Below are 15774 nucleotides of genomic sequence, written 5' to 3' on the forward strand. Positions count from 1 at the left end.
GTTCGAGCCCCGCCTCGGGCTCTGTGCTGACAGCTCGGAGCCTGGAGCCTGCTTCAGATTCTGTGTCTCCCTCTCTCTCTCTTTCAAATATAAGTAAACGTTGAAGGAAAAAAAAAAAAAGAGTCATCCAGGGGAACAAAGAGCCTGGAGTCTAGTCATGCAACTTGAGGTGCCCGAGTGTAGCCAGTGTGTGACTTACACAATCCAGGTTCCCCCTGGGATGATGCTCCCACATCCTGAACACACGGAAGACACGCAGACCGCCCCACACTTCCCAGAACAGCATAGCTGCACCCCTCAGGGGAGGCCTTTCATCTGTCCCTCCCCAGCTGGGCTGGCCTCGGCTCTACAGCAAAAGCTTTGACCCATTTCCGCAGAAGGTTCCCCACGGCACCCAGGAGAGGACACAGGCGGGAAGCAGAAGTGCAGAGGACCCCAAAGCAGAGCGAGAGGAAAAGGTAATATTGGCAAGAGGCCCAGGACAAGTAACCACACTCCTGTGCTCAAGCTCAGTGCCCATCCTGCTCCCCAGAGAGAGTGAGAGGCCGTGTCCCCACCAGCAACCCCCACGGGGGCCACAGTGGCGAGCTGCAGGGTTGAGGCAACAGGAGGCGGCTGGCTCTGCCAGGTGCCATCTCCCCAGGAGGGGTCCCCGAGCGGCCTGTGGACTCCGAGAAAAAGAAGAGATACAAAAGGATCTTCCAGATTCTGAAAAACCTGGATGTCTTTATCTCCCGGCAGGACGCCTGGAGGGCGGGCTTCAGTTTCTGGGGTTTATATAAATCCCTGCAGTCATTCTCAGCAGCAGCCCTCAACCTGGCACCTGTCAGGAGACCTGGGCTCAGGCCCAGGTCAACCAGAGCAGGGGAAACGCTCGCTGCCTTTGCTACTTCTGCCTCTGGAGCTGGTCCCTTGCAGCTGCTGTTCCAGCAGAACTCTCTCTCCACTGGGCCCCGGCTGGCCTAGCATCTAGCATATTCTGTCTCCAACTGCAGATCATGCAGAGATAGCGAGCCTCTCCTGCAAGATGCTACGTTTTCTAAGGGCAGCAGCGAGGCCTTCTTGCCCCACCGCACACAGTAGGCGCTCAGGGGGTAGTTGCTGCTGAATGAATGAATGTATGTCCCGCCAGCCAGGCTTCATTCTGTGATCTCCTGGCCCTTGTCTCCAGACAAGTGAATGGGAGCCTTCTGCTGATGTGATCCGGGATTCTAGAAACAGAAAGTGTCTGAGCCAAGAGTGCACCCTCCCATTTGACTCCCGCACGAATCTGGGGCGGCAGGACCGCTGCTGTAGTCGTTCTTAGAGCACTGCTTCCTGGTCGTGAGCCCTACCTGGGAGGAACAGGTGTGTGAAAAAACCATGCACGAGGGGGCCCAGGACATGGGTGTTTGCACTGACTGCTCTCCCCTTCAGCCCCGCCGTGAGCCAGGACAACCCGCCAGGGACTGACCATGTGCACGGCCGTGGAGGATGGCCAGACCAGGCGGGTGCCCTGCTGGGCTCACGTCAAGCTGCACGGGCTCCAGCCGCACCCCTTCCAGGTGTCATGGGCTGTCGCTGTTGGTTTTTTTCCCCGATGTGATTATTTTTCACCGCAGTTTGTTCAAGGAAAGGAAGCCAGCACAAGCTGTAACTCCGTGTTAGGTGAGCTCATCGTACGAAAGGGACCGCCTTTCGTTTGACAGGCTGCTGGAACCCACTAGCGTCATGCATTTTTCAGGCAAAATGCCTCTAGAAATCAGCTGGACTATTTCCTATGCGTGATGACTATCCCTCAAGACTCAGTGAACTCTCTCCTATTCTAGGTCTTTTCTGAAGGCCTCAGCAGAGGAATCAGCTGTTCCTCCTGTTACCATCTGTTCACAGAATGCTCTTAGAGAGTCTAAAGGTGTCCTGAGGCTGCGAATTATAAAAGATAGAGATTTAACCCACTTTTTCGGCAAGCATTTGATACAAGAGGAGTTTTGGGCGTTTCACGGATAAAACGGTATCCATAGAGTGCTCTGCGGTCCCCCACCAACCCCAGCACTGAATCACAGACTTCTGAGCGGAGGCCCCAGAACCGTCCATCCACGATGCTGCGCAGAGCCTCATCACCTGCTCTGCATCCGGGCCTCTTACCCCTCCGCCCAGGCCAGTGGAGGGGTGAAGCACAGCCCCCACGGGACTGTGCCATGAACTTGGGCTCAGCATGAAGGAGGGACTCCGATTCCTGCATGCAAGCAGGGTAGATGTGACCAGTTGTCCAGCTGCCCTGACGGAGTACCATTCTGCCTCATCCCTCCAGCCCTCCACCTGCAGCCAGGCTGGTGGGCAGCACTTTGGCTGAAAGGTTGGGTGGGCATTCTCAGATCTCAGAAGCTGGGTGGCCAAGAACTGTGGTGTTTGCTCATGTTCTGTATTAGCGTTCTCCAGAGAAACAGAACCAGTAGGATCTTTGTAAGCATAGAAAGAGATTTTTCATAAAGAATTGGCTCACACAATTATGGAGACTGACAAGCCCCAAGGTCTACAGTCAGCAAGCTGGAGAACCATGGGAGCTGATGACATAGTTCCCTTGCCAGGAGGCTGAAGACCCAGGAAGAGCTGATGTTTCAGTTTGAGTCCAAAGGCGGGGGAAAAAAAACAAAAAACAAAAAACAAAACAAAAAAACAGCGGGGGGGGGAACAAAAAACAAAAAACAAAACAAAAAAACAGTGTTCCAATCTGAAGGCAGGCAGGCAGGCAGGAGGGTTTCCTTCTTATTCTAGGGAGTTTTTGTTTTATTCAGGTCTTCAACTGATTGGATGAGGCCCACCCATCCTACAAAGGGCAATCTACTTTATTTAGTCAGTCAATTTAAATGTTAATCTCATTCAAAAATACCCTCGCAGCAACAGTCAGAATGATGTCTGACCAAACGTGGCAGTTTACATATCTGGTCAAGTTTACACATAAAATTAACTATCATAGGTACACATTTTTCTTATTCTGTAAAATTAATGGAGGATAAGAAGAGAGAACTGGAGAGATGCCAATTTTGGCCACACTTCATTTCCATTTTGTCATGGGGACTCTTCCAGAAGACAGGCTAAAGACACCATAGACTAGTTGGCAAAGCAGTTGTGCCCCTTTAACACCCTCCGCCCCGCTTGCCAAAGTACAAAAGGCTTCACTGACCCACTCAGCTGTGAGCCACTTGACAGCGGGGCCTTTATCCTGGTCATACAGGATATGACTCCAGTGTCGACCACGTCCCATCACACAGAAGTCCTCCAGTATGGATTTAATGAATAAATGAATGAGTTAACAAAGAATGATTGAATGGCCCCTGCCGTCTTGAAATCCATTCAGTGACTTTAAACTGTAACTCTTTAAATTTTTCTTTTAATGTTTATTTTTTGAGCGAGAGAGAGAGAGAGAGAGAGAGAGAGAGAGAGAGAGAGAGAGCCCAGGCAGGGAAGGGGCAGAGAGAGAGGGACACAGAATCCGAAGCAGGCTCCAGGCTCTGAGCTGTCAGCACAGAGCCCGACGCGGGTCGAACTCATGGACCGTGAGATCATGACCTGAGCCGAAGTCGGACGCATACCTGACTGAGCCACCCAGGTGCCCCTAAACTGTCATTCTTTAATCAGAATTACACAGAGCCAAAGATTAAGCTGCACACACGCTGCACCAGACAGAAGTTAGCCAGCATCCAAAGGATAGGCCTGTCTACAGTGGGTCTCTGGGCTTCAGAAAGAAGATGCCCCACGTCCATAAACCCGGTCACATTCACCCCTCTGAGGAGCTGCTGATCTATCATCCACCCTCTGAGGTGCCATTTTGATTCGGCCAAACCCTGGAGGGCACCGCACCCCCCAAGTGCCTGGTTTCCTTCCCGCTGGGCATGCAAGGGGCTTCCCCGCCAGGCCTCACTGCCCAGAGAGGCAGGAGCCAGCCCAAGGCTCCAACAGCCCTGAGAAGTCCGCAGTCCTTGTACCTCTTTCTTTTTCAGGCTAAAAATAAGAACTGACCCTTTTCCGGGTCACATGTTTGTTGTTGAAGTTTTCCTGTGGGAAAACGAGAGTCAAAGTCACGAATCCTGAGTACCCTCCCTGTGAAAACTGAGAACACAGGGCTGTGCCTTTGTGCGACAGCTGTGTCCCCGCGTCCTGTCTCCGGACACGGCCTGACGGCTGACGCTGTGGAAAAGCTCCAGGGTGCCCAGGGTTTCTGTGGACAGCTAAACCTCATTTGGTTTCTTCCTTTTTAAAGAAGTTGCCTCTTTCTGCCACTTCCACCCTCTTCCTTCATCCCTATAAAAACAAATCTATTTTTGGAAGATACATAGGCTGGGCCAGATTCTCACGCTGAAGGGGAGGGCAGAGGGGAGAGCCTACAGCGAGGAGGGAAGAAAGAGAAGTGGGGAGACTGAGGAATGGGGACATTGCTCTCCCTTGATCTCTGTCCGGCACCTGGAGTAAAGCTCCAAGTGTTGAGTACAATCTATGGCCCCAGTGAAGGTGTCATGGTACCCACGACCATTCTGCTACATTCGGTGCTCAAGGTTGATCCAGTGGGTTACTTGGAAGGAAAGGTTCCTACTTACGGCCACAAACTCAACATCAGAGATCTATCCCCTGGGGAAGGTGGCTGATCCCTGGGAGGTATTGGCCGGGCCAGGGAAGGGGCATCTATTCCCTTCGTGATTTTCCCCAGCCCAGCTCCAATCGAAGGTTCTGAAATGGACTCTCACTGCACAGAGTGGGCCCAGGCCCCAGGGTGGGCTTGCATTAACCCAGGGGATTAAGTACAGCTGGAGCCAGCTCTGACCTGTGGGTCAGCACAGCGGGTCAGCACGGCCAGCCACTCCTAGCATGAAGTCAGACCCTGGTGGCAGCCCCGTCATGGCACAGGTTGCCTGCAAACAGGTCCACGGCACCAGTGATGCCCCAGCGCCCAGGAGGGACAGGCTGGCCACTGACACTGGAGTGCTCTGTCCACGGCGCCGTGGTGCTGACTGGCACCGTGCTCAGCCGTGCCGCCCCCTCATCCACGTGCCTGCCACCACGCAGGTGTGGCGACCTCACCACCCCCTGACCCCCTGTGTGTGCTCCTGTGTTGCTCCCAAGGTGGAACGTGCAGAACACAATCATGTTTCCCTTATTTCCCAGCCACGGATGTGCAGCTTTCAACCTCCACAGCAGCCCTGATGTGCCTGGTTCATGGCCATTGGCCTTGTCTTTATTCTTTTCTTCTTCAAACATTCTTGCTGCCCAAGCCTCTTCCTTGAGGTTCTCACTTCCATTCACCCACAGAGAAATGTCTCAGCACCCCACTTTGAAATCCTAGCCCTGGGGAGTCTGCAGTACAGAAGGTATAAAACGAGAAAGAAAACCGAGCCCAGACCAACCCCTGTGGATATGACCCCCGTTCCTCCCCCAGGAGAAAGGCTCTATGTCCCCTCACCAGCGGGAGACCCCTCACTACCTCCCAGGGAGGCCTACGAGTGCTGGGGACACCTGAGTGGGGTGACAGTCACCACTGCGGGCATCCTGGGCCCCCACTGGCCCCACCCCCACACTCACCTGATAGGCAGCTTGTCTCATGAACTGCTTGGCGGGCTGTTTCCAAATGGCGGGCACTGTGATTACCCATCTGACGTCAGAATTCTCAAACTCCGATCCCGCTTGGTCACTCAGCTCCTAAAACCAAGGGAAATGCAGCAGGTCAAGTGGACACAGCTGGTCCTCCTACAGCTTCACCAAGAATTCCAAGCTTCCTGGCCATGAACTCTTGGGGTAACTACCGGGCCACCTCCTGAACTTTCCAGTGTCAGGATGAAAGGGTCTGTTTCCCGAATATTCCACAAGCAGGGAGCTCAGCTCCTTTTACTCACTAAACGTGACTGCAGGCAGGAGGTGGGGAGATCAGAAGCCTTTGGCCACTTCTGAATCATGTGACAGGGAAAGTGACAGTCTCCCACGCCTCAGTTTCTTTATCTGCACAATGGGGATAATAATCCCTAGCTTATACTAGTGTTGGAAGGGGTGATAGTTTTCTGAGAGCTCCATTTCCTGGGAACTTACTCTGTGGCAACCTTGTTAAGCACTTTGCATAACTCATCTCCATTAATCCAAGAATCCCATTAGGAAGGGATTATAACTGTGCCTTTTCTACAGATGGGAACCTTAGGCTTAGAGATGTCCAGAACCTTTTGATGACCACACAGCTAGGAAATGGCAGAACCAAAATCTGGACCCAGACCCAGGTATATCCTGACTCTTAAAGGCCAAGGTCTTAACTAAACTGTTACATGTAGTCTCGCGTCTAGAACAGGGCCTGGCCCACTTGTCGAAGGAGTGGTCACTGTCCTCTACCTTATCACAAGGCCAGCACATCGGGGGAGTTCTCCTTGCAGGAAAGGAAGGATATGAACATGACCTAAGCAAGAACCAGGCTACCCTTAACTTCTGGTCAAGGTTAAACCACACCAGCAGAAACCACGTGGATAAATGGGATGGGCAGAAGCATCAGAGGTTTGCACCAAGTCCCTGCAGACAAAATACGTCTCTAGAATACTTCTCAGACTCAGTATTCTCATCCATAAAATGGGGACAATAAAACTAACGTACAGTGTTTCTGGCAAGAACAACTGAGAACACACGAGGAACATCTCGCCCGGAGAAGACCTCTGATAAAGCTAGTTCCTTCCTATCCCTTGGCTCCTGTTGCCACGGTCACCAGACAAATCTGAAATCAAACCTAAACACACACTACTGCCCTCCTATATCAGAGTCGGTTCTGGGGACGTGTTTCAGAAGAGTAACAGGCTGGCCATTTGTTTTTTCTTTTGGGTGTCTCATTTCCTCTACTGTTTCAGTAGTTATCTGGGGACCGACCCACCCTCTCACCGAACTAACTTCCTGTTGGATGGTCAGTTCCTTTTATTTTTTTCCTTTTAAAAAAGTTTTTTCATTTTTAATTGTGACAAGAACACATAATATAAAATCTACCCTGTGAGCCTTTTGTAAGCATACAGGTCAGCAGTGTTAAGTAGGTTTAGTAAACTCTTTCTTAAAACATGTTTTTAGAAACATCTCTGCATTATGCTCGTGTGAAACAGCAGGGTTGTTTGTTTCATTGTGTTTTATTTCCTCGCAGGTCTGCCTTGGGCTTTAGAGGCACGTGAGTGATGATGGGTTAGGAAGGGTTCTAAGTATGCTGCCGATCACCATCCAGTCTGTTTTAGACTTTCCTGGGTTTTTTTGTTTGTTTGTTGTAAGGCTTCAGGCCCAGGAAAGAGTCCAATCCGCGAAGCCCAGTGTGGGGCTTGAACTCATGACCCTGAGATCAGGACCTGAGCCGAGCAAGAGTCAGACGCTTAACCGACTGAGCCATCCAGGCGCCCCTATTTTAAACTCTTCAAACAGGAAAAGGCTCAAAACATGAATGATGGGCTTTCCTGGCCGGAGGGAAGGTTGTTTAGACAAGCTGTTTGTTCACCAGTGGATGGAGTACAGCTTGGAAGCGAAAGGGCCCTGCCGTTAATTAAACTCCTCATTATGTCAAGACTTTCACTTGCTGTCCTCCATGAAAGATAAGCCTGCTTCATGCACGTGATTCCTCAGATATGCTGCTTTAGTAGATATTCTCCTGTGCTTATCCTGGGCCAGCAAGCAACAACCCCTCCTCTGACTCCATCTGTCCTTTAAATACCAGCCAGCCCTCTCGTGAAGGGCCCGGTCCTTATAAATCTCCTCAAAAAGCTGTTCTTCATGGAATTTCTTGACAGCATGTGCCCCGCTGGGAGAAGGCGCTAGCAGGTTCCAGCTAAGCTGACATATTCGAAACCACACACCCCCTCCTGCACCCCTGCTTGATCTCTGCCCCCCTCCACCTCTTCCCTCCCCTTCTGAGACGGGCTGTTCACCCTTTTCCCTTTAACCGACTTGAAACACAATTCAATGTCAAGGACTTTCTCAAGTCCTAAATTTTCCCCGAGTCCCCTGGCTCCTCCTTCGAACCCAAGGGCCCCCGGAGCACTCGGCCTCCCTCTGCTCCTTCACCTGTCTCGGGGTGTCCACATCCGCTACAGGCAGACAGTCCTTCACTTGGCTGTCTGGGCTCCCAGGCGCTGCGCCCATCCCCCTGGGATCTCGGCTGTTCAGGCTGACACAGGTCCACCTCTCTGGGCCCTCCTGGTCTGCTTGGCTGTCCCCAGGAATGATGGTGCTCTCCCCTTACTACCTCCTCCCTCTTACTCCTTCTTCTGTCCTCTCCCCTCTCCCCTTCTGGTGGAAGAATTATTTCCCAGGATCCACTTCTTCCCTCGCCGCCCCCCGTCTTTCTTCTTGGTCTTCACGCTCCCTAAATGACCTGCCACTCTGTCTCAGAGTCTCAGAGCCTTCAGACACACCTGCTTTAGGATCGGAGTCAGCTGCCTCCGCATGGCTTTCCTCCGCCCTGCAGGCCCTGGGATGCTGTGGTCTCCCTCCTTCTAACGCTATCTCTGTGGCCATGACATTCCCGTGTTAGAAATCCTTTGATGGCTCTCCATTACCCAAGAAGTTCCTTAGCTTGGCATTCGAGGCTCTGCACAGCCTCGACCCGAGCTCACTGTTCCCATTCTATTCTACAGCTGTGCCCTTCTCCCACTCAAAACTGCTTGCTTTCCACAGCTGTTGGCTGTGTTCTTCCCCTGTGCTGTTCTTGAAACACCCACCCTTCCAGCTGCTGCCAGTGAGAGGCCCCCAGTGCCCCTCGTCCAGGGAGTCTTTCCTGATGCTGCACTTTGGGCAGAATCTCTACCTTCACCAAACACCCAGTTAGTTACCCCCTCACAACACTGACCCATTGACTACATGCTCCTTCGCACTGTGTTTATTTTGACACTCCTTCGGATCTGGCACACAGGAAGGAAGGAAGGAAGGAAGGAAGGAAGGAAGGAAGGAAGGAAGGAAGGAAAGAAGGGAGGGAGGGAGGGAGGGAGGGAAGGAAGGAAGGAAGGAAAGAAAGAAAGAAAGAAAGAAAGAAAGAAAGAAAGAAAGAAAGATGAAGAAGGTACTTGAATGAATGAAAGCAGTATCACGTTCTCACATCTTTGTTTCCCTTGAGCCCTATTTCTAGAACTCTATTTCCAGAATTCACTAAATTTCTACTAGTGATCACATAATACCAAATGCTTCTAAAGTTCCCAATTCTTTGTGGATAAAGCTCAGTACACACATCTGATTTACACCCACTCATCACCATGCCCATGGGAGGACACTGAGTGGACAGCTGTATTCCACTTAGAAATTAGCCATTCTCCCACATCCAGGACCATCACTGCACAAACCTTTGCAACAGTCATCCCAGGGGTTCACTCATATACCAGCAGCTTCCGTGGGGTCTGGGAGGGACAGCAGCAACCATTTGCCAATAGTTTACTGTGCGCAGCCCGGAGGAAGGTTTAACATCAACCCACGAGGTACACAACCTGCCCCACTCTTCAGGTTAGGGAGGTGGGTGTTGGAGAAATTAAGCGCCTTGCCCGAGATCACACAGCTGCTACGTGTGTCTTCTGCCCGTCTTTCTGTTTTTTGTTTGTTTGTTTACGGAGATATAATTCACATACCATAAAATTCTCCTTTATAAAAAAAAAGTTTATTTATTTTGAGGGGGGGAGTGGGAGGGGTAGAGACAGAGGGAGAGACAGAATCCCAAGCAGGCTCGGTGCTATCAGTATGGAGCCTGATGCGCAACTAGAACTCATGAACCGTGAGGTCATGATCTGAGCCAAAAATCAAGAGTTGGACGCTTAACCAACCGAGCCACCCAGGTGCTCCCTAAAATTCTCCTTCTTAGACTGTACAGTTCAGTGGGTTGTAGCAGATTCACAAGGTTGTGCAACCATCACACTATCTGAGTCCATCACCCCGCAGAGAAACCCCGTTCCTATTAGCTGTCACTCCTCCCCCCTCCCCCTCCCCCAGCCCCTGGCAACCTCGAATCTGCTTCCTGTCTCTGTGGACTTGCCTCCTCTGGCCATTGCATACAAATGGAATCTTCCAGTATCGTCTGGCTTCTCCTCCTTAGCAGAACGTGTTCAGGGTTCACCCATGTTGTCCCGGGCATCAGTGCTCTATTCCTTTTTATGGCTGAATAATATCCCATTGTAGGGACAGACCCCACTTCGTAACCTGCTCGCTGACGGACGTTCGCGCTGTTTTGCTTTTCTGTTATCACAGAGAGCGCCGCTATAAACACTCACATGCGAGTTTTTGTGTGAATACATGTTTTCATTGTTCTTAGGTGTCTGAGGAGTAGAATCGCTGGGTCATGGGGTAGCTCTGTGTTCAACCTTGAGAATCTGCCAGACTTTTCCACGGCAGCTGTGCCATTTTCCATTCCCGCCAGCAGTGCACGAGGGTGCATCCTGCTTTCTGAATGCCAGTCCTACCTGTCCTCCCTCAGGGCGTTACCGCGCCCCCCCCCCGACTGGCAGGTGCATCTCCCCCGCCACAGGGCGCTGGCACGTGCCCTACCTTCAGCGCCTGCTCCTTGAAGTACTGCAGGGCGTAAGCGAAGATTTCAAGGGCTTTGACTTTCTTGCCGTTTGCTGCCGTTAAGTCTGTATCCATGGTGAGGTCCTGGTGGAGGAGAGGAAGGAATAGTAAGGCCAGGGAGGAGAAACACACCTTGTAGCTTTGGGAACTGCTACCTGGGGATCTGGGGAGCCCGGTGAGCCATATTTCTGTTTCTTGATATTTGGGAGACCAGGATAGTGTGTCCCCCAAAATGAGACTGGCAGCATTGTCCCCTTACTCTGTCGGGGGCCCTTGCTGTCCCCTTCAGCCCCTCCCTCCACTTCTCCCTATTTTCCTCCCTCCCTCTTGTTCTCTCTCTCCTGGATCCTCACAGAGCAGAGGTCTCGGCACAGTGACAGAGCCCAGGAAGGGGGAAAAGTCAGCAGGCACCACTGCTGATGCCATTTACATACTATTTCCACACTTGGACACACATGGTCACCCTCAGGAGCCCCCCTGGCGGAGGCCTAAATAATCACACCAACTCGCTGACGTGCACGATGCTTAAACAGACATGAAGCTTTCGTTTCCCAATAGGCTGCCAACCAAGTCTCCAAAATAGAAGAGCTCCTATTTTAAGGCTTGTGCTTAATCCTCTTGGGAGCACAGCACCACTGCCTCCCTCCCTCTGCCAGACGCTAAAGCAGTCCGGTCCTTGGGTAGAGGATGCTCTGGGAGACGCTGGCTGGACTGGCGTCATAAAAAAAAACGACAGGAAAAGTGCTCACAGGGTGGAGACGGGCAGAGAACGGGAGCGAACATCAGGAGGACGCTCCCAAGTCAGCCCGAAACCAACAGGCTCATTACTGCCGGGGCGAAAAATCAGTGGGGCCTCCGGATCGATCCCGGCTGGATAACTAGGCTTTGCCTTTAGAGCATGAAGGGGCACGAGGCTACTAAACGGGCCTCGTGGAGCCTGTCCTCCCAACCAGCCACCTCCCACCCCTGGTGCTCAGCAGAGACGCTCCGGATTTGGGGAGGCGACTCCCAGGCTCAGAGAGGTGGCCGAGCACCTGGAAGCCATAGGCTCAGAACTGAAAACATTCGAAACTGAAAAAATTCCTGTGCTTTCCACCTGCACAAGATTGCTGTTCAGCACTGAATCCCATCAGGTGAACCGGGAAGGATGTATTTCTAGCAGAAGTCTGTCTGCTTCACAGAGATAGAACCACACCAAGCAGCACGCAGCCTTGGAGACCGGGTGCTGGCAGCTGGGTTTCCATTAACATTTGTCTTGTCATCTGCAAGCACTTAAGAGCCCACAAGGAAAGCAATAATGGGAGCTAGCAATTAACTAGAACTTACTAAGTACCAGGCTGGCTCTAAGAGCTTTGCGTATTTTGATTCCGTTAATCCTTACAACATCCCCATGAAGAAGGCACTGTCAGTGTCTCTATTTTACAGGAGGCGCAGAGAGGTTAAGTAACTTGGATTAAGTATCTTGAAGGTGGCAGAGGCAGGATTTAAATCGAGGCCGTCTGGTCCCGGGGTCTTAAACACCATTGCCATCCTGAATCTCTAAGTACCAAGAATTAAGGAAAATTTATGGGATAAAGTGCTCAAACTGAGGAGAACCTATCCTGTGGCCCAAATGTCTCCATGAAGCTTGGGAGACGGGCCTAACTGATGGAGACAGCTTCTAGAACTGGCACACTGGGAACAGAACTGCTTTGGGAGTTGAGCCTCTAACAATCGGGCACTTGATTTCCTGAGCTGCCTGCTTCCCCACACAGATAGGAATGGGCCAGTTGTTATTTTTTTTTTTTAATTGATTGATTGATTGAGAGAGAGAGAGAGATTGAGAGGGAGACTATCCCGGGCAGGTACCACACTCAGCTCAGAGCCCGACGTGGGGCCTGATCTCACAAACCGTGAGATCATGACCTGAGCCAAAATCAAGAGTCAGACGTTTAACTGACTGAGCCACCCAGGTGCCCTGCCAGTTGTTACTCCTAAACTAGTTAGTTAATAGCTACTGTCCTAGGTCCCCCAAATGCCCCGAGCCCCCAAGTCCCTCCTTCAGAATTCCCGATCTCCCAACAACCCAGGAACCGAAGGGGGATCTCCTGGCGTGGCATGTCCCCCACCCCTATGCCTCCAGCCAGCGTCCACTCTGGTCAGTTTCCAAGGCAAACAAGTTGTTAAATATTCTGAATATCTCTCTGCCCACGTGTGTAAAAGGAAGCGCTGTCTACTCCACAAAAGTGTTGAGTGCGCCAGGTCATCTCTAAGATCAAGGTAAATGGATGTTAATTTCTGCTTGGGAGAAACCTAAGGGTTTCCTGAGTTGGAAAGACCTCCCCCACCCAGGCTGCAGGAACCCTGTCCCTCCAATGCGGAGGACCCGGGGCCAGGGAGAGTATAGCTTACCCCAGTGGTATGCAACTTCATCTTGAACTTCTCCAGGTACAGCCACTGCTTGGCCTCGTTGGGATCCAGGTCATGGTAAAAGTCCCTGGCGGCATATCCAAAGCTGTGGAATTTCCTCTCGGGAGTCAACAAGATGGTGGTCGGGGTCTTCTGGTTGGACACCCCAGGGTCGCCTCCTTCCCATCGCCTGACACCAAGGAAAGGCAGAGGTTATGGGACCTTCTTTCATAAGCCCAGTTCGGACAGCAGTGATTCGAGCACCTACACGTGCATGATTCTTACAGATGTGGGTGCTCATAATAGCTGCTACAGATGCTCTCTGGTTCAGCTGGCTGAGCAGTGATCACTGATATGACATCGCTTAGAAAGCAATACAAAAGGGGCAAGCACCAGGTTCTTGCTGAATAATAAGGTCTGCTTTGACCTTCCACTCAGTGTTTACTGAGGATCTACTCTGTGAAGGTGCCAGTGACAAGGAGACGAAACATCTCTCTGCCTTCCAACAACTCACAACCTAGTACGTTATGTCTTTTGGGGGGAGATAAGGGGTCTGTGTTTTTTAATTTGCAAGCACCCCAAGCAAATGTATAGCTGGTTTGTGTCCTCTCTAAAACAAGGTAGGGTATAAACAAACACATAAATACCAGGCTTATCGCATGGAAACAAGGGGCCCAGGGAAATGCCCTGGGGGTCAGAGAAGGCAGAGGTGCCAGGTGGTGGGGCAGGGGAAGAATGCAGGGCTCAGGAGAGACTCAAAGGACTGTCAGAGAGCTAGATCTTGAAGGACGGAAGGGCACCGAAGGCTGCTCAGAGGTGGGTGAACACAGGACATTTACCGGGACGCAAGCGACCGTGTGGGGTAGAGAAGGAGTATGTAAATGGAAAGTGTGAGAAACGAGATTGGGAAGGTGTTTGGAAGCAGGCGGAAGAGACCCCTGGGGAGAGAGAGACTTAACCAGTGAGTAACAGGGAGCCACTGAAGGTTTTAGGGCAGGGGTACGGCAGAATCCGAGTTGGGACTGAACAGAGCAAACTGAACCAGACAGGAAGCCAGGAGGCTGTTCTGGGAGCAGAGGCAATGGGGCTCCAACCAGAGTAGAGGAAAGCGGTGGAGGAGGAGGGGCCATCCCAAGTGAGAGCCCGGCTAAATGGCAACGGAGGTGAGCAGGCGCTCACCTCCCAGATGTTCCAACTTCAGAGCCTAGAGGAGAAAGCGCCCTTCACAGAAACCGGGAGCCCTGACCAAGGAAAGTGGGAAACTCCAGGTGAGCCCGCTGGCGTTGAACTCCCAGGACGGGGTTGAAGATGTAAGCCTGGTGTTCACAGGAGAGACCCAGGAGGAAACAGACTTGGGTGCCTCCATACCAGGGTGACAGCCACCGTGACAAGGTGGCAGGAGAGCCCTGATGGGAGCAGTGAGGTGGGAAGGGACTATGTCCCGCAAGTCTGTGTGCTGAAGAGGCGAGAGGTGAGGACAGACAGACAGGCAGAGGCTGTGGGATTACATCCTGGAACTGATGGGAGGGGAAGGGAGTGGGGAAGGGGGTCAGTGGAGCCCCAGAGAAGCTTCCTTCCTTCCCTCAGATAGAAAGAAGGAGAACACGAAGAAGAGTAGAGAAAGCAGGCGACTCGAAGCTTCTCCCTCCTGCTCTGGGGCCACGGCAGAGAAGCCACGGCTGCCACGGTGGCCAGGAGGCTCTCTTCTGGACCAGGTCCGGGCTCTGCAGCTGGCTCCCATCCTGCCACTAGCCACATGACCACTACGAGGAGCATCTGGTGGTGACACAGGATAGGAGGGGAAGCACGCCTCTCCCCCCTCCCTCCCTCCCCCCCCCCCCCCCCCGCCTGCCAGGAAGGTGGCAGAGCACCTGGCTGAGCTCACACCTGCTCCTGACACGGCACCGTGAGGCTTTGGTGGCACCATCACAGTCCAGGTGGAGAGTCGACCTAGATTTGCCATGCAGATGGGCCTGGAACCGTCCCTGGCAGGTGCCCCAGTCAAGCTCCATCAAGATGCAGGCTTCTACCCAGGGAGACGTCCCCGTGGTGACCCCACTGAGACACAGGGATGATCATTACCCAGGCGGACACTGGGCACCTGAGCCAGGGTGACATTCCAACGTTTCAACGAATGGACTTCCTGTTACCATCAACACTGCCATTTTCAGTAGGCAAGGAACCTCCTGAGTTTTTCCCCTTCCAATTTTTGTTCCTCCCTTCCTATTAACATACAAAAAATTAAGCTTTCTCAGTCATAATTTTGTCAGCCTGTATCATGGTTATGTTAACCTGTTCTGATTGAAGTAAAATTCAGGTAGAACCTCTCTCCAAAATCTTCTCTACAAGAACTGAGATAATGTCTCTAGAGAACCTGAACGCTGCAGCTACTGGGTGAGAATTCCTCCCAAGCAATTGCAATGTGTTTTCTGCTCTTGGCTTTTTTTTTTTTCTTTCCAATTTTCATTACAAGGCTATCCCTTTGAAAAAACATTTCTTAAAACAACTATGTAGAAGCTAATAAACACTGGTTCTAGCTTTTCCTAGCATGCTCTTGTCTCTTCGGGGTTTCCCTCTCTGGGGATGACAGAGCAGACCCCACGGCAGGTGTCTGGCTAACCAGAGGCAGAATCCTGCTGACGACTGGACACAGAGGGTTATGCTGTCATCAGGCTTCTCTACTAGAACCGGCTTTTCATTATTTCCTGATGACAGGACACCCCGGGGTCTCTGCAGCCTCTTAGGATATCTAAACCAAGATTGGGGCAGGGGTCACTTTTGCTTCATGACTTATGTTTTAAGCAGCACGCTATAAAAACGCATAAGCTCTTACTCCAGGAGCGATACCGAAATTCCACAATTACCAGCTAA

The 15774-nt window shown here is 51.8% G+C and overlaps 1 protein-coding gene across 1 annotated transcript in view; it reads right to left on the bottom strand.

Moving 5' to 3' along the window:
• HSPA12A (heat shock protein family A (Hsp70) member 12A) overlaps positions 1-15774 on the bottom strand; it is a 69573-nt gene that overhangs the window by 17271 nt on the left and 36528 nt on the right. The window contains exons 4-6 of the mRNA XM_047072440.1: positions 12907-13093; positions 10495-10599; positions 5554-5670 (exon numbers count right to left, since the gene is read on the bottom strand). Of these exons, the coding sequence (XP_046928396.1) occupies positions 5554-5670; positions 10495-10599; positions 12907-13093 (409 nt within the window). The remainder of the gene's footprint in view (positions 1-5553; positions 5671-10494; positions 10600-12906; positions 13094-15774) is intronic.

This window comes from Lynx rufus, unplaced genomic scaffold (genome assembly GCF_022079265.1).
Source record: "Lynx rufus isolate CCGP_SWC_20201006 ecotype Redwood Valley unplaced genomic scaffold, mLynRuf1.p SCAF_11, whole genome shotgun sequence".
Classification (NCBI taxonomy): domain Eukaryota; kingdom Metazoa; phylum Chordata; class Mammalia; order Carnivora; family Felidae; genus Lynx; species Lynx rufus.